The sequence below is a fragment of the Pseudorca crassidens genome, chromosome 3, assembly GCF_039906515.1.
Source record: "Pseudorca crassidens isolate mPseCra1 chromosome 3, mPseCra1.hap1, whole genome shotgun sequence".
Taxonomy (NCBI): Eukaryota; Metazoa; Chordata; class Mammalia; order Artiodactyla; family Delphinidae; genus Pseudorca; species Pseudorca crassidens.
In genome coordinates this window covers 72,675,558-72,699,232 of record NC_090298.1, presented here as the reverse complement: position 1 = coordinate 72,699,232, position 23,675 = coordinate 72,675,558, and the positions used below count along the sequence as shown (strand labels likewise).

Here is a 23,675-nt window from a genome sequence, read left to right as displayed (position 1 = left end):
TTTATGTCATTGAGTAATTTAAATACTCACTGCATAATAATAATGGTATTTTCATTCCAAAAATTTCCCCTAGCAATAATAAATAACAATCCACTGGGCATTAATTTTTCCTTGATTATATCACAACTGCAATTCGCGATACAAATCTCCCATCAGAAAAGTTCATAGCTACTAGAAAAGTAGTTTTTTAAAGCCTTAAGGCCCTTTTCCTCCCACTATCTAATATAAGCATTTTCTGCTCAAGTCATGAGAATAAATAAAGATGTTTAAATTTTTTCCAGGGTTAGCTTTTGTGGACAAGTATATTTCATCCTGCGGAGCAATTAATGATCCTAAAGTTAAACTGAGGAACCCAAGTACCAATGCACTTAATCACTCACTTACTAATTTTTTTCAATATTTTCAAACACATAGCATGTGCGTTGCACCCTTTTAGATGCTTGGGATTCAAAAACAGCCAAATCGTATCTGTATCTCCACGCAAACATTCCCTAAGGAGTATTAAGCACAGGATAGAAAACAACTGCTATAAAAGACATACAGCAGCTCAAGAAAAAAAAGTAATTAACCTTGCCTACAGTGCAGTCATCAAAGGAGTAATTCTACAAATCTTAACAGCAGAAACAACATCTGACTGTCTTAGGAAACCATATTATTTGACCTTAGCAATATCTTACACAATTGGCCACTCCCTCTCTCTCTGGTATTCCGTGATACCACATTTCTTATTTTTCCTACCTTTTTAGCTCATCTTTGTGTTCTTTGAATTTTAACATTCTCCTAGGACCTGGAAAAACTATTTTTCATCAGATTCCCTCTAGACCCTATCTCTAGACAAGGCTACCACATTCTAGGCTTTTAATGTCATGTATATGTTGCCAACTTCCAAATTTCAACAGGCAAAACTTATTTCATTGCACTTCGCCTTATTTCACCTTGCAGATGTTGTATTTTTTACAAATTAAAGGTTTTAGCAACCCTGCGTAGAGCAAGTTTATTGGTTCCATGTTTTCCAATAGCATTCCCTCACTTCTTACCTCTGTGTCACATTTTGGTAATTCTCACAATATTTCAAACTTTTTCCTAATTGTTATATTTGTTAACGGTGATCTGTGATCAGTGATCTTTGATGTTACTATCGTAATTGTTTGGGGGCACAGGGAACTACACCCATATAAGACAGCTAATTTAATAATTGTGTGTGCTCTCTGACTGCTCCACTGACTAGCCATTCCCCCATCTCTCTCCCTCTTCTGGGGCCTCCTATTCCCTTAGATACAACAATATTGAAATTAGGCTGATCAGTAACCCTACAATGACCTCTAAGTGTTCAAGTGAAAGGAAGAGTCACATGTCTCTCACTTTAAATCAAAAGCTAGAAATAATTATTAAGCTTCGTGAGAAAGGCATGTCCAAAAGCGAAGACAGGCCAAAACCTACACCTCTTGAGCCAAACAGTTAGCTAAGTTTTAAATGCAATGGAAAAGTTCTTGAAGGAAATTAAAAGTCTACTCCAGTGAACTCATGAATGATAAGAAAACAAAACAGCCTACTGATGATATGGAGAAAGTTTTAGTCGTTATATAGAAAATCAAACCAGCCACAACATTCCCTTAAGCCAAAGCCTAATCCACAGCAAGGCCCTAACTCTCTTCAGTTCCATAAAGGCTGAGAGAGGTAAGGAAGCTGCAGAAGAAAAGTTTGAAGCTAGCAGAGGTTAGTTCATAAGGTTGATGGGAAGATGCCATCTCTATAACACATAAGTACAAGATGAAACAGCAAGTGCTGATGTAGAAGCTTCAGCAAGTTATCCAGGAGATCTAGCTAAGATAATGAATGAAGGCGGCTACACTAAACAAGAGATTTTCAATGTAGTTAAAACAGTGTTATATTGGAAGAAAACTCCATCTAGGACTTTCGTAACTAGACAGGAGAATTCAATGGCAGGATTCAAAGCCTCAAAAGACAGGCTAACTTTCTTATCAGGGGCTAATAATGCAGCTGGTGACTGTAAGTTGAAGCCAATGCTCATTTACCATTCCAAAAATCCTAGGGCCCTTAAGAATTATGCTAAATCTACTATACCTGTGCTCTGTAAGTGGAACAACAAAGCCTAGATGACAGCACATCTGTTGACAACATGGTTTACTAATTATTTAAGCCTACTGTGGAAACCTACTTCTCAGAAAAAAAAAATTCCTTTCAAAATATTACTGCTCATTGACAATGCACCTGGTCACAAGAGCTCTAATGGAGATGTACAATGAGATTCATGTTGCTTTCATACCTGCTAACACAACATCCATTCTGCAACCCATGGCCTGAAAATTCTCAGAAACATCTCCAAGGGTATTAGCTTTCTGAAAGTTGTGAAGGATACATACATAGATTTTTGTTTGTTTCATTTTGTTTTAGTTATTAAAGAAAATGATAATCCAACTGGAGATTGGGGATGGCCATATATGACAAACCCACAGCTAACAACATACTTAATGGTAAAAAATTGAAAGCATTTCTTCTAAGATCAGGAACAAGACAAGGATGCCCACTCTCACCACTTTAATTCAACATAGTATTGGAAGTCCTAGACACAGCAGTCAGACAAGAAAAAAATAAAAGGAATCCAAATTGGAAAGGAAGAAGTAAAACTGTCACTGTTTGCAGACAACATGATACTATACATAGAAAATCCTAGAGACCACCAGAAAACTACTAGAGCTCATCAATGAATCTGGTAAAGTTGCAGGATACAAAATTAATATACAGAAATCTGTTGCATTTCTCTACACTAACAACAAAGTATCAGAGAAATTAAGGAAACAGTCACATTTACAATCGTGTCAAAAAGAATAAAATACCTAGGACTAAACCCACCTAAGGAAGTAAAAGACTTGTACTCTGAAAATATACGATGATGATGAAAGAAACTGAAGACGCCACAAACAGATGGAAAGATATACTATGTTCTTAAATTGGAAGAATCAGTATTGCTGAAATGACCATACTACCCAAGGCAATCTACAGATTCAATGCAATCCCTATCAAAATATTAATGTCATTTTTTTAAAGATTTTTTTGATGTGGACCATTTTTTTAGAGTCTTTATTGAATTTGTTACAATACTGCTTCTGTTTTATGTTTTGGTTTTTTGGCCACGAGGCATGTGGGATCTTAGCTCCCCAACCAGGGACCAACCTGCACCCCCTGCATTGGAAGGTGAAGTTTTAACCACTGGACTGCCAGGGAAGTCCCTTAATGTCATTTTTCACAGAACTAGAACAAATAATTTTAAAATTTGTATGAAACACAAAAGACTGAATAGCCAAAACAATCTTGAGGACAGAGCTAGAGGAATCAAACTCCCTGACTTCATAGTACACTACAAAGCTACAGTAATCAAAATAGTATGGTACTGGCACAAAAACAGACACTTAGACCAATGGAAGCAAAAGCAAACAAATGGGGGCTTCCCTGGTGGCGCAGTGGTTGAGAGTCCACCTGCCGATGCAGGGTACACAGGTACGTGCCCCGGTCCAGGAAGATCCCACATGCCGCGGGGCGGCTGGGCCCGTGAGCCATGGCCGCTGAGCCTGCGCGTCCGGAGCCTGTGCTCCACAACGGGAGAGGCCACAGCAGTGAGAGGTCCGTGTACCGCAAAAAAAAAAAAAGTAAACAAATGGGACCTAATTAAACTTCAAAGCTTTTGCACAGCAAAGGAAGCCATCAACAGAATGTAAAGACAATCTACTGAATGGGAGAAAATATTGGCAAATGATATGACCAACAAGGGATTAATATCCAACATATGTAAACAGTTCATACAACTCAACATGAAAAAAAAAACCAAATAAAAAATGGGCAGAAGAACTGAATAGACATTTCTCCAAAGAGGAAATGTAGATGGACAACAGACACATGAAAAGATGCTCAACACAGCTAATCATCAGGGAAATGCAAATCAAAACCACAATGAGATATCATCTCACACCTGGCAGAATGGCTATCATCAAAAAGAGCACAAATAACAAATGCTGGCAAGGATGTGGAGAAAAGGGAATCCTCATACACTGTTGGTGGGAATGTAAATAGGTGCTGCCACAGTGGAAAACACTATGGAGGTTTCTCTAAAAACTAAAAATATAACTACCATATGACCCAGCAATTCCATTCTTGAGTATATATATCCAAAATAAACCCAAAACACTAATTTGAAAAGATACATGCACCCCAACGTTCATAGCAGCATTATTTATAATTGCCAAGATATGAAAGCAACCTAAGTGTCCATCAACAGATGAATGGATAAAGAAGATATGGCATATATATATATATATATATATACACACACACACAATGGAATATCACTCAGCCATTAAAAGGATGAAATTTTGCCATCTGTAGCAACATGGATGGACTTAGAGGGCATTATGCTAAGTGAAATAAGTCAGACAGAGAAGGACAAACACTGTATGATATTACCTATGTGTGGAATCTAAACAATACAACAAACTAGTGAATATAAGAAAAAGGGGGCTTCCCTGGTGGTGCAGTGGTTGAGAGTCCGCCTGCCGATGCAGGGGACACGGGTTCGTGCCCCGGTCCAGGAAGATCCCACATGCCGTGGAGTGGCTGGGCCCGTTAGCCATGGCTGCTGAGCCTGCACGTCCAGAGCCTGTGCTCCGCAACGGGAGAGGCCACAGCAGTGAAAGGCCCGCATACCGCAAATAAATAAATAAATAAATAAATAAATAAATAGGGTTGAGGGAGTGGGAGGTACTATGGGGTGTAAGATAGGCTCAAGGATGTACTGTACAACATGTAGAATATAGCCAATATTTTATAATAACTGTAAATGGAACATAACCTTTAAAAATCGTATAAAATATTTTTTAATTTTTTTTTTTTGCGGTACGCGGGCCTCTCACTGTTGTGGCCTCTCCCGTTGTGGAGCTCAGGCTCCAGACGCGCAGGCTCAGCGGCCATGGCTCACGGGCCCAGCCACTCCGCGACATGTGGGATCTTCCCGGACCGGGGCACGAACCCGTGTCCCCTGCATCAGCAGGCATATTCTCAACCACTGCACCACCAGGGAAGCCCTAATATTTTTAATGAATAAAGGACCTGAATAAACATTTCTCAAAAGACGACGTAAAAATGGGCTACAGCTATATGAAAAGGTGCAGATCATCACTAATCATCATGGAAATGCAAATCTAAAGCACAATGAGGTATCACCTCACACCTGTTAGAATGGATACTGTTAAAAAGACAAGAGATAACAAGTATTGGAAATGATGTGGAGAAAAGGAAATGCTTGTACACTGTTGGTAGGAATGCAAATTCATATAGCAATTATAGAAAACGGCATAGAGGGTCCACAAAAACTTAAAAATAGAACCGTCATATGATCTAGTAATTCCACTCCTGGATATATATCCAAAGGAAATGAATTCACTATGTTGAAGAGATATCTGCATTCCCACGTTCATTGAAGCATTATTTACAGTAGCCAAGATATGAAAACAACCTAAATGTCTTTCAGCAGATGAATGAAGAAAATTAGATAGTAGATAGAACAGAATATTATTCAGCCTTAAAAAAATATGCAACAACAGGGATGAACCTGAAAAACACCATGCTAAGTAAAATAAGCCAGACACAGAAGGACAAATACTTCATGATCTCACTAATACGTGGAACCTAAAACAGTCAAACTCATAAAAGCAGAAACTAGACTAGAAGGGTGCTTGACAGGAACTGGAAGAAGGGGAAAATAAGAAGTTATCGAAGGATGCAAAGTTTCAGTTATGCAAGGTAAGTTCTGGAGCCATACTATATTGTACACTTGAAATATGCTAAGAGAGTAGATTTTAAGCATCTTGAAGGAAAGAGAGAAAGGAAGAAAGGAAGGAAGGAAAGAAAGAAGGAAGGGAGGGAAAGAAAATTATATCTATGTGAGGTGATGGATATGTTATTTAGCTTATTGTGGTAATCATTTCACAATGTATATGTGTATCAAAATATTAAGTTGTAAATCTTAAATATATATAATTTTTATTTGTCAATTATACCTCAATAAGGCTAAAAAAAAATTTTAAAGACCATCAATATAAGGACAAAAGTATTTCTTTAACAGAACACAGAGAAGACAATACTAAGCCGAGCTGAGATGCCCTATGAAGTATACGACATACCAAACTAAAGAAATAAGTGTCAGGGCAAGAGAAATATAACTTGCCCAATAAAAGCGTTTGAGAAAGAAGAAATCATCTTCTTGCAGTTAGCAAAGAAAACTCTGCTAACTGCAATACAGCCAAAATTAATTGAATTCAATTAGCCAAGTTTTCTGGGGTTTGGGAGAAAAAGTATGTACAAATTACTGAAGACTACACCCTTGTACAGGTCTTCTTAGGAATAAGAGGAAAATCAAGAAAATTAATATTAAATTTAAAGAGAAAGATTCTTTGGGAAAACAAATGTTGAAGGATATAAAATACTTCCTGAGAAGTATAGCTGAGAAGAAATTATGAGCATTCACTTAATATGAGTATTGGTGATAATACGACTAGGCAACAGTTATTGAGGGTTACTATATATGTTCCACGTACTATACGTGACACTTAAAATGCTGCCATCAATCCTCAGAGTGGCCTGGCCCAGCAGATATTATCTCTCCCTTACAAATAAGGAAACTGAGGTCAGGAAAGACTGAGTCTCCCAAGGCCACATATTTAGAAGGTCAATTTAAACCCAGTTCTGCCCAGTTTCAAATTCCAGGTTTTTTGTTTTGTTTTGGTTTGGTTTTTTTGCCAGTACCACACTGGTTCTCATTTGGAGAAAAAAAAAATTTTAATTGAAATGACATAGACATATAATATTTTTACAATTTTGGTGTTGTTCAATGGACACAGACAAAAGGATTTAAAATGTGTAAGAAACATAATTTTAAATATATATGATTAAAACCTATAACTTAAATAATACAAATGAAGCCTACGACAAATATAAGGTACAAGAGAAATCAATATGACAGCTATTTAAGTGTCAGGCTTTAATGGACTGAAATACTTTAATTCACAGAAATTTAAAGGCTAAAAAGCCATCAATGCTTCTTTTCCTTGTTTAGTAAGTTCCAGGTACAGTGCCAAGTCCCTTCAAAACCCCCAAGAGGACTGTGTCTGTTTTATGAGCATAAATACTGCTTCAAAAGGATTAAGTGATTTACCTGGTAGTCCTCAGGACTGAATGCCGTCAGTGATACTGTTCTATATTCCGCCGTAACCCTCCCCAGGAGCCCTTGAGCACGGACGACCAGCAACCTAACTTCTCCATCTTCCTCCTGCACGGTGATGTGTGGAACACTGCTTGCAGGCAGGGTCATTGTGTCCTCAGGCTGGGGAGGCAGCCCAGTGGAGAACTGTAGCAAGCCTGGCAGGTACAAAGAGAAGCAGGGCATTCTTGCCCCAATTATCTGTGGAAGAATCTCTTACTCACTTGAAACAATCTTACACAATTATTTTGATCACCAGGATAAAATTCAGAGGGCTCTCATTTAGAAAAGACTTGAGTGAAGATTTGACTAACATGCTTTTGACAGAATATGTTAGTAAGTTTTCAGGATGTTAAAAATTAAAATGCTAATTTTCCTTGTCTCTACTCAAAGAAAGCATTTTTAATGGAAGCATCAATAAAAAGAATAGTGATGGAGTTTTAAAATATTATTATCAAATATTTACTCATATATGACTCTCTAGAAGTCATCCTTAAATTTATAGAACAAAATTAATGGCACCCTAAAGGATTTGCAACACGCTTTTTTGAAAATTTAAGTATGAAAATCAGAGTTGAAGAACTTCCCAGGTTTCCTTCACAGATCCTTTATTGGATGGTCTTGCTTTATTCCTACAAAAGAACTATTACTTTTCAATGCAGAAAACAGTCTCAACTTATTATGACAGACATCTATGATAGTTTCCCAATTAAGAAAATTATCACTTTTTAGCATAAGACAAAAAGAAACTAATATAAACAGACAGTGATAATGCTACTTCTTGAAGTTAAATAAAATATAAATTACAAAGTATTCCAATTAGGTGTTAACATATCACAGTAGGACAATTTTCAAAATTAAAAAAAATTTGATTACCATGAATAAAAATACTTTTTTCATTTAAAATTATCCTGCATTTAAAAATACTTTTCAAAATATATTACTAAACTTTAGAAATTGATCCTTATATGTTTTTCACAAGCACTGTCCCTCAAAATGGCAGCTTAGAAGTTCCAAGAGCTTGGAAGTTAGAGCATCCGAAGGAGTTCTACTTCAATCATGTGCAGAAGTCCCTTAAACCCTTAGCGAGATCAAGTACACCCAGAGAGGGAGGATTATTCTTGCAAAAGGGCTTGGTTACCATATGGATGATCACTAGCTTTGATGGTGATATCTGTTGTTTGCTTTTCAGGGTCTATGCTTGCACCACTGGTGGGAGTTGAACCTAGTTTCCCGTCTCCAGGAACCGCAGAAACCAATGTCACACGGAAATACTCATTAAGCTCTGGAATATCATCATCAAGGACATAAAGATTCAGGACCTATAAATATAAAAATCCAAAGGCATTAAGCAATGAGGCATGTAGAAATTATTTGCCACTTATCAGAAGAAAATAAAGCAGCCAAAGTTACTTTTTAACATGACAGATTTCTACACAAACTTAGACATAAAAATAGAGAGCGAGAGAGAAAGTAAGAGAGAGAGAGATCTGAGAAATTAATTCTTTAATCAATAATGGGTGCTGAAGAGTAATACTTTCTGTTAAAAATATCCTAGTCATGTATTAATATCATACCATATATTATACATTGATATATCAATACAGTATCATATATTCTTTGTACCAAAGACAGTGGTATTACCAACCTCATGTATAGAGTTCCTGGTTAAGGAACTGCACGTTATCTGACAGAATGTGGTAAGGCAATAGGAAAGGACAATGTAGCCATGTCTAGTTCTGGCCTAAGGAAAGCCTGACATACCTAGCAGCTGCATGCTAGAAAACAGATCCACAATGAGCCCTATAAGTCTGGCATACACAAACTGCTCAAAAAACATTAGGAAAGGAAGTAGCAATAACTCAGCCATGCTCTACAATATATAAGTCAAAATTTGAAGTGAAAAAAACCATTCCTCCTCCTTTTATTAACTGAACAAGCATGTTTTGACATCTACAATGTGCCAGGGCTAGAAATGGCCCCAGTCGCTAAGAGACTCACTGTCTTCTGTAGGAGAAAGATCTGTGGAAAAACATTTAAAATGCAATGCAAAAATGTCATAATAGAGTTATGTACAAAGTAAACTGAGAACAAAACAATCAATTCTATCTGGTAAAGGTTTTACAACAGACAAGTGTGAAACAAGTCTTAATGAATTAGTTGTAGTTATGAGTAATAATGAGGAAGGGCATTCCAAGTAAAAGAAACAACAGCATGAAAGAATAAGACATCTGGGTAATTACAATTAGACCACTAAGGCTGGAGTGGGAGAGAAGTCTGGACAGATAAACAGGAGTCAAGGTCATAGGGACCGTTCACGCTATCATTAAAAAAATGAACTTCATTCCATAGACAGTAAAGGAAAATGGAAGAATCATAAGCAAGGGACTGACAAAATGAGAATTCCATTTTAGAATCAATACCATGGCAGAATGTAAACAGAGTGGACAGAGCAAGAAAGGACGCAAGGTGCTGGGTCAGGAGGTGACTGACCAGAATTAATGAGGTACTGAACTAATTCAGTGACAATGGAGATGAGAAAAAATGGATGGATTTTAATTTGTTCTGGAAATAGAAGACCGAGGCCTTAAAGACTCAGCATAGGGAGTGAGGGACAAGAAGGAATGATGTATGATTTCCTGGTTTCTTCCAGAAAGGAGGGTGACAACAGTCTGAAAACAAACTGTAACTCCAAATGCAATCTCCAAAACACTAGTCATTAGGCCTAAAAGCATTTGAAGAACTTTTTTTTAATGTAGGCCCAAGACAGAATCTGAATTTGGTTTCAATGTTCATTTTAATCAAAATTTTAATTAATAAAGTAATACATGGCATGGCCAATGTGCTCAAAGTATAAAAATGACACTTCTACCCAAATCTTGTCATTATTTTTGAACTAAAGGGAACAATAGCGGTCTGAAGATTTACAATATCTTGCCCCTAGAAAGTAAGCTGACAAATGTTGCTATGAAAAGCAATACCAAAACATCAAGATGTACATTAAAAATGAAGCAATTAATATTTTTAAAGTATTGAAGCATACCAAAGTACTCGCTCAATTCAATTAGTGAAATGAAGAGTTTGAAACTGAAGACTCTATCAAGGTATAAATGTATCTCACATGGTGACTCAGTACACAAAACAGTATTTACCTTTACTATATGTTATACACTCTGCTATTTTCTATTCTCTTTTGAAACTCTTCCTCATAACTCACTGAATTGATTTCATAACTAATGCGCCATTTAAAAACACTTGAAAAACACATTTCGAGTATACGTTCCTGTATTGCAGCAAAACACACACACACACACACACACACACACACACACTCACACACACACCCTTCCCAGACTGTCTTGCTGCTAGGTTTCTAGATGTGATTTAAATGTACTCCCCAGACATCTGGAAGGCAATAGCAAAGTGGAGGTCACCTGACTGCTATCTGCACTGGAAAGCATAGTCACGGAGCATCAGCAGATACCACAGTATCCAGTCTCTGGCTTAGTAAGACTGAGAAGCTAGTGTAGATCCAGCAGGCACAGCATTACAAACCAACCCCAGTATTCAGTGTTATTGTTGCTTTAAAGGTCAATTCGTTTTTAAAGAAATTTTTAAATGACAGAAGAAAATATTTTAAATAAATCTTGACAGGAGCGTATACGACTATTTTCCTGACCAAACTTTTATTAACTCTTAGCTCTTCCAAAATATATATGAATACTCTTTATAAAACAGTGGTTCCCAGCTATATTTTTATTTCATAGAGGGTAAATTTTCCAGGGGAATATTTTGAGGATCAACTCTGTTTTCCAAGTGGGAACATTAAAAAGTTATCACATATCATCACTGTTACTTGATAAAAGAAATAGCAATTTAAATCCAAAAAAGAAGTGAAAAAGACAGGATCAGAATAAATTATAGTCCTTTAAATGGAATAATTTCAGCCTTACGAAAACTTACTCATTGTCCTAATTTTCCTCATTTTACCAAAGACCAGTAAAACATTTATCATGGCTCTTATTTACAGACTGCTATTGGGAACTTCTGTTGTAAGTTATTTAATTTGTTTCCTTCTTACCCCAAATTATAGAGATTTGATCACTTTTCTTTAGCTTGAACTCTTTAAATCTTAAGAATATTTTAAATTTTTCCTAATTTTATCTTTTTCATCCAATCAACTCCTAAGTCCCTTAGAAATGTCTTCAAAGATATTTGCAAGTCTTAAGTTATTTTACTATTTATCCCTGATGACCTATAAACTATTTACATTTCTAATGAAAAATTATACTGATATGAATATTCCAACATATCAGACATTTTAGATTAGAATGTAAAAAAACTTATATAGGAGACGGTCTCATCTCAATTTCACTTACAATAAGTGTCACTTATTTCTGGAGCATCTATTCAGAAATCAGACGATTCACGGAAAGCTTCTGATAAAACTGGTGATCACTTGTACTTTCAAAACAAAGAAAAATTACCTATTTTTTCCAAATTTAAAAATAAAATATTACAGTTTTAGGAATTCCTCTTGGCTGACCGGAAGAGTACCATTAAGAATTCTTCAGTTTCTCATTGTATCAGTAATAACCAAAAACCCACAATGATAAATCTTCAAGCTATACCACTTTTATTATATTGAGATTAAAGAACAGATATAACAGACATTATTTAACATCCTTAATTTTTCACTGCAGAAATAAATACAAAAATATTTTATGCCATGATATATAACTAATTGCCTAAATATTCTAAATTGCTTAAAAAGCAGGAAGCTGCAAATAAATTACAGAACAAACAGATCAGGAAAAGCTTTCCAGGAGGCTTTCAAAGAAACAGAGAAGGTAGAGTTTACCTCTGATCTCTGCCAAGGAAGGAATGTGATAGTTCCACTGGCATTAGCAAAATCGTCAACAAGGTAATTAACACCATCAGATTCGATCTGTGAGATGGTGTAAAAAACATGCACGTAATCCAGAGCTCCTCTGGTTCGCTCCACCACACATGAAATGGTGGATCCCTCCTCTGCAATCTGAAATTGAACATAAGTTCTTTATAAGTATACACCAATTCAAATCAGTGATAAAATTACAAGGCTTTACTGAAATCCTTTTACCATAAACTTAATTCTATAACTTTCTACCTCTCTAAGGCGGCCTCTACATTCCTCCGGATATATTTTTGACTGCTAAAAAGTATTTACAATCATTGGTTTTTCCACTCCTTCCTTTAAAGGGATAAATAAAAGCAGAAACAATCATAATTAATTAACTACAAATGTAATTCATTCATTGAAACCTCTTGTGTGTCAGCCACTATGCTAGATGCTACAGTTACAAACGATTTTTTTAAAAAAAGCACAATCCTTTATCTGGGTAAGTCTAAAGAGGAAAAGAAACTCATGATTTTATGATGAGTTCAGCACAAAAAGTAGGGTGTAAAGAGTGGAACATGACATCAGGGAGAACTTTCTAGGCACAGACACAAGAAGTAATCGAGTGGATTTGGTGAAATCATTTTGAGGGTGGTTATTATAAACTATCCAGTGGGGACAGCCTGGAGAAACTCCTGGTGGGGAGACAATAGTCAGGTAAAGGAGGGCACTGATATCATGCTTAATATCTTTTTGCTATTTCTGACATATATACATATGTATACATACATGTGTGCATTTTTCATGTGAAAAGTATTTACATAATTTAAGATAATGTTTAGAAATTACATGGAGCAGGAAATTGGAATATCTTTTAGAATAGGTCTTCCTATTCTTAAATTCTCCATCTCTCAATTCTATTTTTATAGTATCTACCATAAAATTCATAGAAAAAAGAACTAAAACTGAATAAATAGAGCTCAAAATACAAATCTTAATATATATAGTGTCATTCTCTACTTTTCACATCAATCATAAGCACCTCTGATCAGCATTAAATAGAGCTATTTTGGTGCCAACATCAGAGCTAGAAAGAACAGATTTGAAATTTGTCTGCGAACAGGCAATAGTCAGAACAGTTATCAATGAGCATGGAAGCACCAGTTGTTCCAGTAAATCCTTCGAGTTTCACTAAGCATCAGCATTCCTACTCCAAAATGCAGCAGAAACTCTACTGCCTCATAGTACACAAGATCAAGGACCCCTGGGGCAATATAACTCCTTTGTCCGCTCGTCTGCCAGCCTAAGAAGCCCAAAATGACCCTACGGTTGTTCAAAAGAGCCTTCAGTCTGTCTCTGGATGGAAATGTTCCATCTCCAGGTCCAACCAGAACTTCTAATCCAGTGGAACTTAAAACATGGGAACAGGAAACACAAATTCTGACAGTGGGTCACTGGGGGTGATGGAGTTAAGAGTCTCACTTCTACCTCTTGCTTCCTGAGCTCATGTGATCTAATTACTGGGGGCAAGGAATTAGATATCAGCCATTGGGCACACATGCTGGATCTTGGAGCACAAAACTCCAACACTTCAAGATGTTGTCCCTGAGCCAGGTGTCCCTGGCACCTTGGCTGAGTCTTTAACAGGCAATCCCATTGCTGCACTAGGCCAGCTGCTTCAGGTGATGTCATATAATACACACACACACACACAATGGAATATTACTCAGCCATAAAGAAGAATGAAATATTGCCATTTGCAGCAATATGGATGGACCTAGAGATTATCATACTAAGTGAAGGCAGACAGAGAAAAACAAATATTTGCTATCACTTATAGTGGAATTTAAAAAATAATACAAATAAGCTCACTTACAAAACAGAAACAGACTCACAGACATAGAAAACAAACTTATGGTTACCAAAGGGGAAAGTGGGGGAAGGATAAATTAGGACTTTGGGCTTAACAGATACACACCACTACATGTAAAATAAACAACAAGGATTTACTGTATAGCACAGGAAACTATATTCAATATCTTGTAATAACCTGTAATGGAAAATAATCTGAAAAAGAATACACATATGTATGTGCGTGTGTGTGTATAACTGAATCACTTTGCTGTACACGTGAAACTAACACAACATTTTAAATCAACTATAGTTCAATTTAAAAACTGGTATTTCCAAACAGCTCATGTAACTCAACAACAAAAAAACAACCCAATCAAAAAATGGGCAGAAGACCTTTACAGACATTTCTCCAAAGAAGGCATACAAATGGCCAGTAGGCACATGAAAAGATGCTCAACATCGCTAATTATTAGAGAAATGAAAATCAAAACTACAATGACGTACCACCTTACACCAGTCAGAATGGCCATCATTAAAAAGTCTACAAATAACAAGTACTGGAGAGGGTGTTGAGAAAAGGGAACCCTCCCACACTATTAGTGGGAATTAGGTTGGTGCAGCCACTATGGAAAACAGTATGGAGGTTCCTCAGAAAACTAAAAATAGAATTACCATATGATCCAGCAATCCCACTCCTGGGCATATACCCAGAGAAAACTCTAATTCAAAAAGATACATGCAGCCCTATGTTCACTGCAGCACTATTCACAATAGCCAAGATATGGAAACAACCTAAGTGTCCATTGAGAGATGAATGGATAAGGAAGATGTGGTACATATATACAATAGAATACTACTCAGTCATAAAAAGAACAAAATAATGCCATCTGCAGCAACGTGGATGCAACTAGGGATTAAGTAAGTCAGAAAGAGAAAGACAAATACCATATGATATCACTTATATGTGGGATCTAAAATACAGCACAAATGAACCTATCTGCAGAACACAAACAGACTCACAGACAGAGATCAGACTTGTGGTTGCCAAGGGGAAGAGGGGGAGGGAGAGGGATGGACTGGGAGTTTGGGGTTAGTAGATGCAAACTACTACATTTAGAATGGATAAACAACAAGGTCCTACAGTATAGCACAGGGAACTATATCCAATCTCCTGGGGTAAACTATAATAGAAAATAATATTAAAAAAGAATGTATACATGTGTATAACTGAGTCACTTTGCTGTAGAGCAGAGACTGGCATAACATTGTAAAAATGTTATGGTATTTAACATATGGCCTGGTATTTTAAGGCCATATACAAATGGTATATTTTAAGGCCATTACAATAAATTATATTTAAAGACTGGATAAGACAATGAGGGAAGTAAGTATAGATAGAAAAGGACCAAGTACAATCAGTTCTGCTGTAACACTGGTTTTGAAATGAAACTGTTCCAATTCAACTGATACATCAGGGAGCACTTTGAACATATTTCACATTTGTTTATGTATAATTTCATCCACAAGAAACATGGTGAACACAGAAAACTGTACCACCTGAAACAAGCCACATGGGAATACACACACACACACACACACACACACACACACACACACACACACACACACACACACACACACACACACTCCAAACATCAGTTACCTCAGTTCAACGCATGTGTCACCAGCCACATTTATCTGCAGTGAATGTGGCAACGTTCCCTCTGATTTCGAATAAACCTCCTTCCGTCACTTCACAGTAGCATGCAAGCTACATTCCTCTGATGCCCACTTCTACAAGCAAACTTAAGGTTTTTTCAAGGTATATGCCATATTTATTATCATACTTAAGAATTAAACACTTATTGTGTAAACCTATTTTTTATTAGGTCCTTACCTTTCTTTTTACATATCACTGACCAAATTTTTGGATAGCGTTCGCCTAACTCATCTTTCCCATAAGTTCTTGTATTTTTCACTATGCAATTTGGTACAGAGTGGTGATTTTTAGGAACACATCTATCATGTTACGGCAGAATTAACTGTTCTGAAGGTGGGGCCCTCCAACCCTAAGAGGCTGGAGAGAAGAGGAAGCAGCAAAGACACAGGTGCTCAATACAGCAACTAATTTAATTTCCGCTTAGACATTTACATCAGCATTTTCATCATAGCTGAATGGTATACAAACATACGTGTGGTGGAAACAGCATGGCTTTAAGATCAAACAGTTCTGTTTGACTGTTTCACTCCACCACTTACCAAAAGTCCTCTGTCTCAGTGATCTCTTCTTAAAATGAAGATCACAATGTCTCATGGACTTCGGTGGAGGTTAAATAAGTGCTTTACATGGTACCTAGTAAAATAGTAAGTGCTAAACAAATCTTATATTTCTTCCCCTTAAAATACAGATACACAGGGCTTCCCTGGTGGCGCAGTGGTTGGGAGTCTGCCTGCCGATGCAGGGGACACGGGATCGTGCCCAGGTCTGGGAGGACCCCACATGCCGCGGAGCGGCTGGGCCCGTGAGCCATGGCCGCTGAGCCTGCGCGTCCGGAGCCTGTGCTCCGCAATGGGAGGGGCCACAGCAGTGAGAGGCCCGCGTACCGCAAAAAAAAAAAAAAAAAAAAAAAACAGATACACAAACACAGTAACAAAAAATGCCACATAAAAACACTCCCTTATTTTATCAAGAAACTTAAATGCTTGCATATTTAAAAAAAGCAAATTCCCATGTATTTAGATTCCTATCAGAGTGGGGACATATTTGCTCCCTTTTCCCACCCCAAATTTTAATCAGAATGACTATTTTGAATGAGTTAAATTAATAAATCATTAATCCCAACATATGAGTATTCAGCCTTTCCCTTTCAGCAAGAGACATAGATTAATTAGATCCAAAGACACACTAAGGAGTGTGATGTTTTCTTATAGCTTTTTACCAAGTCAATGATATTACCATGCAGCGTACAGGACTAAGCATTTTGCTTGCAGGAATCACATGGGGAAAAGTTATCCAACCACACTTTCATTTAGTAAAGCCTTCATTAAAATCTATCACCTACTAACTATTTTCAGTTTGAAAAAGAAGAGAAAAAAAGACTATCCATATTCAATACAAATAAGTGCAGACGTGTGGTATATATCAAAATTGCATAGAAATTTTAATGAATTAATAATTTACACAATAAAGTAAACTCTGTAAAGTTTTAACAAGGGAAGAAGCTTCAAGAGCCAAGCATCCATTAAAAAAAAATGACATAGGATGCTTGGTAAAAATCCACCTTGCATACTTATGAATTTACAGAGAAATGACGTAATGCATGACATTTGCTTTAAAAATTATTTCAGCCAAAAAATAAGAAACAAGACTGGCAAAAGGCTAATAAATGTTTAAGCTAGGTGATGGGTCACTGGGGTGACTATTCTTTTTCTATTATTCTGTACGTATGATATTTTCCATTGTAAAAGATTTTTAAATTTCAGCTTTTTGCCTCCCATCCCATCCCCCAATAGAGATTCTGACTCAGAAATGGGATCTTGATTCAGGAATGGTATCCAGGAAAATGCGTTAGATATTTCCAACCAAGGCCATCCACACACAGCACTTTGGGAAATAGCAGACCAGAGGATGGAATTAGCAATACAAGAAGGGGATTAAGACATGGAGAATAAATAATTAAAAGATCTTTTCCACTATTAAAATATTCACCTAATTGACTTTATTTATTTATTTACTTATTTATCTATCTTTGGCTGCGTTGGGTCTTCGTTGCTGCGCGCAGGCTTTCTTTAGTTGAGGTGAGCCGGGGCTACTCTGTTGCAGTGTGCAGGCTTCTCACTGCGGCGGCTACAATCAAGATTACTCTACCCAGCAAGAATCTCATTCAGATTCGATGGAGAAATCAAAAGCTTAACAGACAAGCAAAAGCTAAGAAAATTCAGCACCACCAAACCAGCTCTACACAAATGCTAAAGAAACTTCTCTAAGTGTGAAACACAAGAGAAGAAAAGGACCTACAAAAACGAACCCAAAACAATTAACAAAACGGTCATAGGAACATACATATCGATAATTACCTTAAACGTGAATGGATTAAATGCTCCCACCAAAAAACACAGGCTCACTGATTGGATACAAAAACAAGACCCATAAATATGCGGTCTATAAGACACCCACTTCAAACCTAGGGACACATACAGACTGAAAGTGCGGTGATGGAAAAAGACATTCCATGCAAATGGAATCAAAAGAAAGCTGAAGTAGCAATACTCATACCAGATAAAATAAACTTTAAATAAAGAATGTAACAAGAGGCAAGGAAGGACACTACATAATGATGAAGGGATCAATCCAAGAAGAAGATATAACAATTATAAATATATATGCACCCAAGTAGGAGCACCTCAATACATAAGGCAACTGCTAACACCTCAAAAGAAATCAAAAGTAATACAATAATCGTGGGGAAATCAACAGTAATACAATAATAGTGGGAGATTTTAACACCTCACTTACACCAATGGACACATCATCCAAACAGAAAATTAATAAGGAAACACAAGCTTTAAATGACAAAACAGACCAGATAGATTTAATTGATATTTATAGGACATTCCATCCAAAACCAGCAGATTACACTTTCTTCTCAAGTGTGCACGGAACATTCTCCAGGATAGATTACATCTCAGGTCACTAATCAAGCCTCAGTAAATTTAAGAAAATTGAAATCATATCAAGCATCTTTTCTGACCACAACACTATGAGATTCAAAATGAATTACAGGGGGAAAAATGTAAAAAACACAAACACGTGGAGGCTAAGCACTACTTACTAAATAAACAAGAGATCACTGAAGAAATCAAAGAGGAAATCAAAAAATACCTAGAGACAAACGACAATGAAAACACAACAATCCAAAACCTATAGGATGCAGCAAAAGCAGATCTAAGAGGTAAGTTTATAGCTATACAAGCCTACCTCAAGAAACAAGAAAAATCTCAAATAAATAATCTAATCTTACACCTAAAGGAACTAGAGAAAGAAGAACAAACAAAATCCAAAGTTAGCAGAAGGAAAGAAATCATACAGATCAGAGCAGAAATAAATGAAATAGAAACAAAGACAACAATAGCAAAGACCAATAAAACTAAAAGCTGGTTCTTTGAGAAGATAAACAAAATTGATAAACCATTAGCCAGACTCATCAAGAAAAAGAGGGAGAGGACTCAAATCAATAAAATTAGAAACGAAAAAGGAGAAGTTACAACAGACACCGCAGAAATACAAAGCATCCTAAGAGACTACTACAAGCAACTCTATGCCAATAAAATGGAAAACCTGGAAGAAATGGACAAATTATTAGAAAGGTATAACCTTCCAAGACTGAAACAGGAAGAAATAGAAAATATGAACAGACCAGTCACAAGTAATAAAATTGAAACTGTGATTAAAAAGCTTCCAACAAACAAAAGTCCAGGACCAGATGGCTTCACAGGTGAATTCTATCAAAAATTTAGAGAAGAGCTAAAACCCATCTTTCTCAAACTCTTCCAAAAAATTGCAGAGGAAGGAACACTCCCAAACTCATTCTCTGAGTCCACCATCACCCTGATACCAAAACCAGACAAAGATACTAAAAGAAAAGAAAATTACAGGCCAATACCACTGATGAATACAGATGCAAAAATCCTCAACAAAATACTGGCAAACAGAATCCAACAACACATTAAAAGGATCATACACCATGGTAAAGTGGGATTTATCCCAGGCATGCAAGGATTCTTCAATATATGCAAATCAATCAATGTGATACACCATATTAACAAACTGAAGAAGAAAAATCATATGATCATCTCAATAGATGCAGAAAAAGCTTTTGACAAAATTCAACACCCACTCATGATAAAAACTCTCCAGAAAGTGGGCATAGAGAGAACCTACCTCAACATAATAAAGGCCATATATGACAAACCCACAGCAAACATCATCTCAATGGTGAAAACCTGAAAGCATTTCCTCTAAGATCAGGAACAAGACAAGGATGTCCACTCTCACCACTATTATTCAGCATAGTGTTGGAAGGCCTAGCCACGGCAATCAGAGAAGAAAAAGAAATAAAAGGAATACAAATTGGAAGAGAAGAAGTAAAACTGTCACTATGTGCAGATGACATGAGCATAGAGCATGACATAGAGATGACATACATAGAGCATCCTAAAGATGCCACCAGAAAACTACTAGAGCTAGTCAATGAATTTGGTAAAGTAGCAGGATACAAAATTAATGCACAGAAATCTGTTGCATTCCTATACACTAATGATGAAAAATCTGAAAGAGAAATTAAGGAAACACTCCCATTTACCATTGCAACAAAAAGAATAAAATACCTAGGAATAAACCTACCTAGGGAGACAAAAGACCTGTATGCACAAAAGACACTGATGAAAGAAATTGAAGATGATACCAACAGATGGAGAGCTATACCATGTTCTTGGATTGGAAGGATCAATATTGTGAAAATGACTATAGTAACCAAAGCAATCTACAGATTCAATGCAATTCTTACCAAATTACCAATGGCATTTTTTACAGAAGCAGAACCAAAAATCTTAAAATTTGTATTGAGACACAAAAGACCCCGAATAGCCAAAGCAGTCTTGAGGGAAAAAAGCAGAGCTGGAGGAATCAGATGCCCTGACTTCAGACTATACTACAAAGCTACCCTAATCAAGACAATATGGTACTGACACAAAAACAAAAACACGGATCAATAGAACAAGATAGAAAGCCCAGAGATAAACCCACGCACCTATGGTCAACTAATCTATGACAAAGGAGGCAAGGATATACAATGGAGAAAAGACAGTCTCTTCAATAAATGGTGCTGGGAAAACTGGACAGCTACATGTAAAAGTATGAAATTAGAACACTCCCTAACACCATACACAAAAATAAACTCAAAATGGATTAGAGACCTTAATGTAAGACTGGACACTATAAAACACTCAGAGGAAAACATAGGAAGAACACTCTTTGAAATAAATCACAGCAAGATCTTTTCTGATCCACCTCCGAGAGTAATGGAATAAAAAGAAAAATAAACAAATGGGACCTAATGAAACTTAAAAGCTTTTGCACAGCAAAGGAAACCATAAACAAGACGAAAAGACAACCCTCAAAATGGGAGAAAATATTTGCAAACCAATAAACAGACAAAGGATTAATCTCCAAAATATATAAACAGCTCACGCAGCTCAATATTAAAGAAACAAACAACCCAATCAAAAAATAGGCAGAAGACCTAAATAGACATCTCTCCAAAGAAGACATACAGATGGCCAAGAAGCACATGAAAAGTTGCTCAACATCACTAATTATTAGAGCAATGCAAATCAAAACTACAATAAGGTATCACCTCACACCAGTTAGAATGGGCATTATCAAAAAATCTATAAGCAACAAATGCTGGAGAGGGTGTGGAGAAAAGGGAACCCTCTTGCACTGTTGGTGGGAATGTAAATTGATACAGCCACTGTGGAGAACAGTACGGAGATTCCTTAAAAAACTAAAAATAGAATTACCATATGACCCAGCAATCTCACTACTGGGCATATACCCAGAGGAAACCATCATTAAAAAAGACACATGCACTCCAATGCTCACTGCAGCACTATTTACAATAGACAGGTGATGGAAGCAACCTAAATGCCCATCGACAGACGAATGGATAAAGAAGATGTGGTAAATATATACAATGGAATATTACTCAGCCATAAAAAGGAACGAAATTGGGTCATTTGTAGAGACGTGGATGAATCTAGAGACTGTCATGCAGAGTGAAGTAAGTCCGAATGAGAAAAACAAATATTGTATATTAACGCATATATGTGGAACCTAGAAAACTGGTACAGATGAACCGGTTTGCAGGGCAGAAATGGAGACACAGATGTAGGGAACAAACGTATGGACACCAAGGGGGTAAAGCAGTGGGCGGTAGGGGTGGTGGTGTGATGAATTGGGAGATTGGGATTGACATGTATACAATGATGTGTATAAAATGGATGACTAACAAAAACCTGCTGTATAAAAAACTAAAATAAAATTCAAAAAAAAACTAAAAATGTCAAACAAGAAAAGAAAAAAATGGAAATGGTTTAACTGCTCTATATTTAAAAAGACTGATCAAAAAATTTAAAAGAGGGCTTCCCTGGTGGCGCAGTGGTTGAGAATCCACCTGCCAATGCAGGGGACATGGGTTCGTGCCCCGGTCTGGGAAGATCCCACATGCCGCGGAGTGGCTAGGCCCGTGAGCCATGGCTGCCGAGCCTGCACGTCCGGAGTCTGTGCTCCGCAACGGGAGAGGCCAGAACAGTGAAAGGCCCGCATACCACAAAAAAAAAAAAAAAATTAAAAGAAATTCACCTAATTGACTTTACTTATGTATTTATTTATTTTTGGCTGCGTTGGGTCTTCGTTGCTGTGCTCAGGCTTTCTCTAGTTGTGGCGAGCCGGGGCTACTCTTTGTTGTGGTGTGCGGGCTTCTCACTGCGGTGGCTTCTCTTTTTGCGGAGCATGGGCTCTAGGCCCGTGGGCTTCAGTAGTTGTGGCTTGCGGGCTCTAGAGTGTAGGCTAAGTGGTTGTGCGCACGGGCTTCGTTGCTCTGCGACATGTGGGATCTTCCCAGACCAGGGCTCAAACCCGTGTCCCCTGTATTGGCAGGCAGATTCTTAACCACTGTGCCACCAGGGAAGCCCCCATCTAATTGACTTTAGAATAATAAATCAAGCAAAAGTACAGGCCAGTATATATGAAGGGGCATAACATCAAGTAATAATCATCCGAACCATCATCACTCAGTTTTTCACAAGAAACAGTAGCAGCCGCTACTGTTTTCTCTTTTGAGTCAGGAACTTGACACATCTTCAGACCATCAGAAAAGTAATTATAAAGGTTAACAATGAGAAGAGTTTCTGAAATACATTTTCCTAGAAAAAATAATATATTATTCCACATGAATTTGGCTTTCTCTACTGAGATAGAAGATTAAAGCTAAACAATTACACATCCAATTAATTTTTTATTTTGTTTCATGCTTGGCTGATGATCTGGGATATCAGATTATATCAATATCACTTATATCTAAAGGAATCTATTCACATAACATAGGGCAGGCACATAAAAACAAACACAGTCCAAGTTAAATAATATTCTCGTTTTTACAAAGATCCTCTCAAAATATCTCTAAATTGATTCTTAAGCCATGAGTTTATAAATATAAAACATAATCCAAATAGTAGTTGTAAAAGTAAAGTAAGACTAGCAAATTCTATGAATCATTAGGAAAAGCAACTCTATAATTATGTGGTATACAAGACTGCAGGACATTAAAAAAACAGTGCGAAAAGAAGGTGGAGAGAAAATAACATTGTTAAGTACGAAGAATAACAAAACACAGGAAGGCAACATGATAATGTGACTACTAGGCAATACGTCCAACAAAAATCAGCCATCTGTTCAATACAGAGCCCACTAGGAATCCAAAGAATTATTTGGCATACCCCACCAGGGCTCTAAACTACATTTGTTCATTCTTTCAATTAAATTTATTAAGCACCTGCTATTTGCCAGGACACGATGTACCTGGTTAGGAGGAAACAAATCACAAAATAATC

The 23,675-nt window shown here is 36.9% G+C and overlaps 1 protein-coding gene across 1 annotated transcript in view; it reads right to left on the bottom strand.

Moving 5' to 3' along the window:
• Positions 1–23,675, bottom strand: part of ADGRV1 (adhesion G protein-coupled receptor V1) — a 567,434-nt gene that overhangs the window by 452,146 nt on the left and 91,613 nt on the right. The window contains exons 22-24 of the mRNA XM_067731218.1: positions 12,132–12,308; positions 8,412–8,592; positions 7,226–7,428 (exon numbers count right to left, since the gene is read on the bottom strand). Of these exons, the coding sequence (XP_067587319.1) occupies positions 7,226–7,428; positions 8,412–8,592; positions 12,132–12,308 (561 nt within the window). The remainder of the gene's footprint in view (positions 1–7,225; positions 7,429–8,411; positions 8,593–12,131; positions 12,309–23,675) is intronic.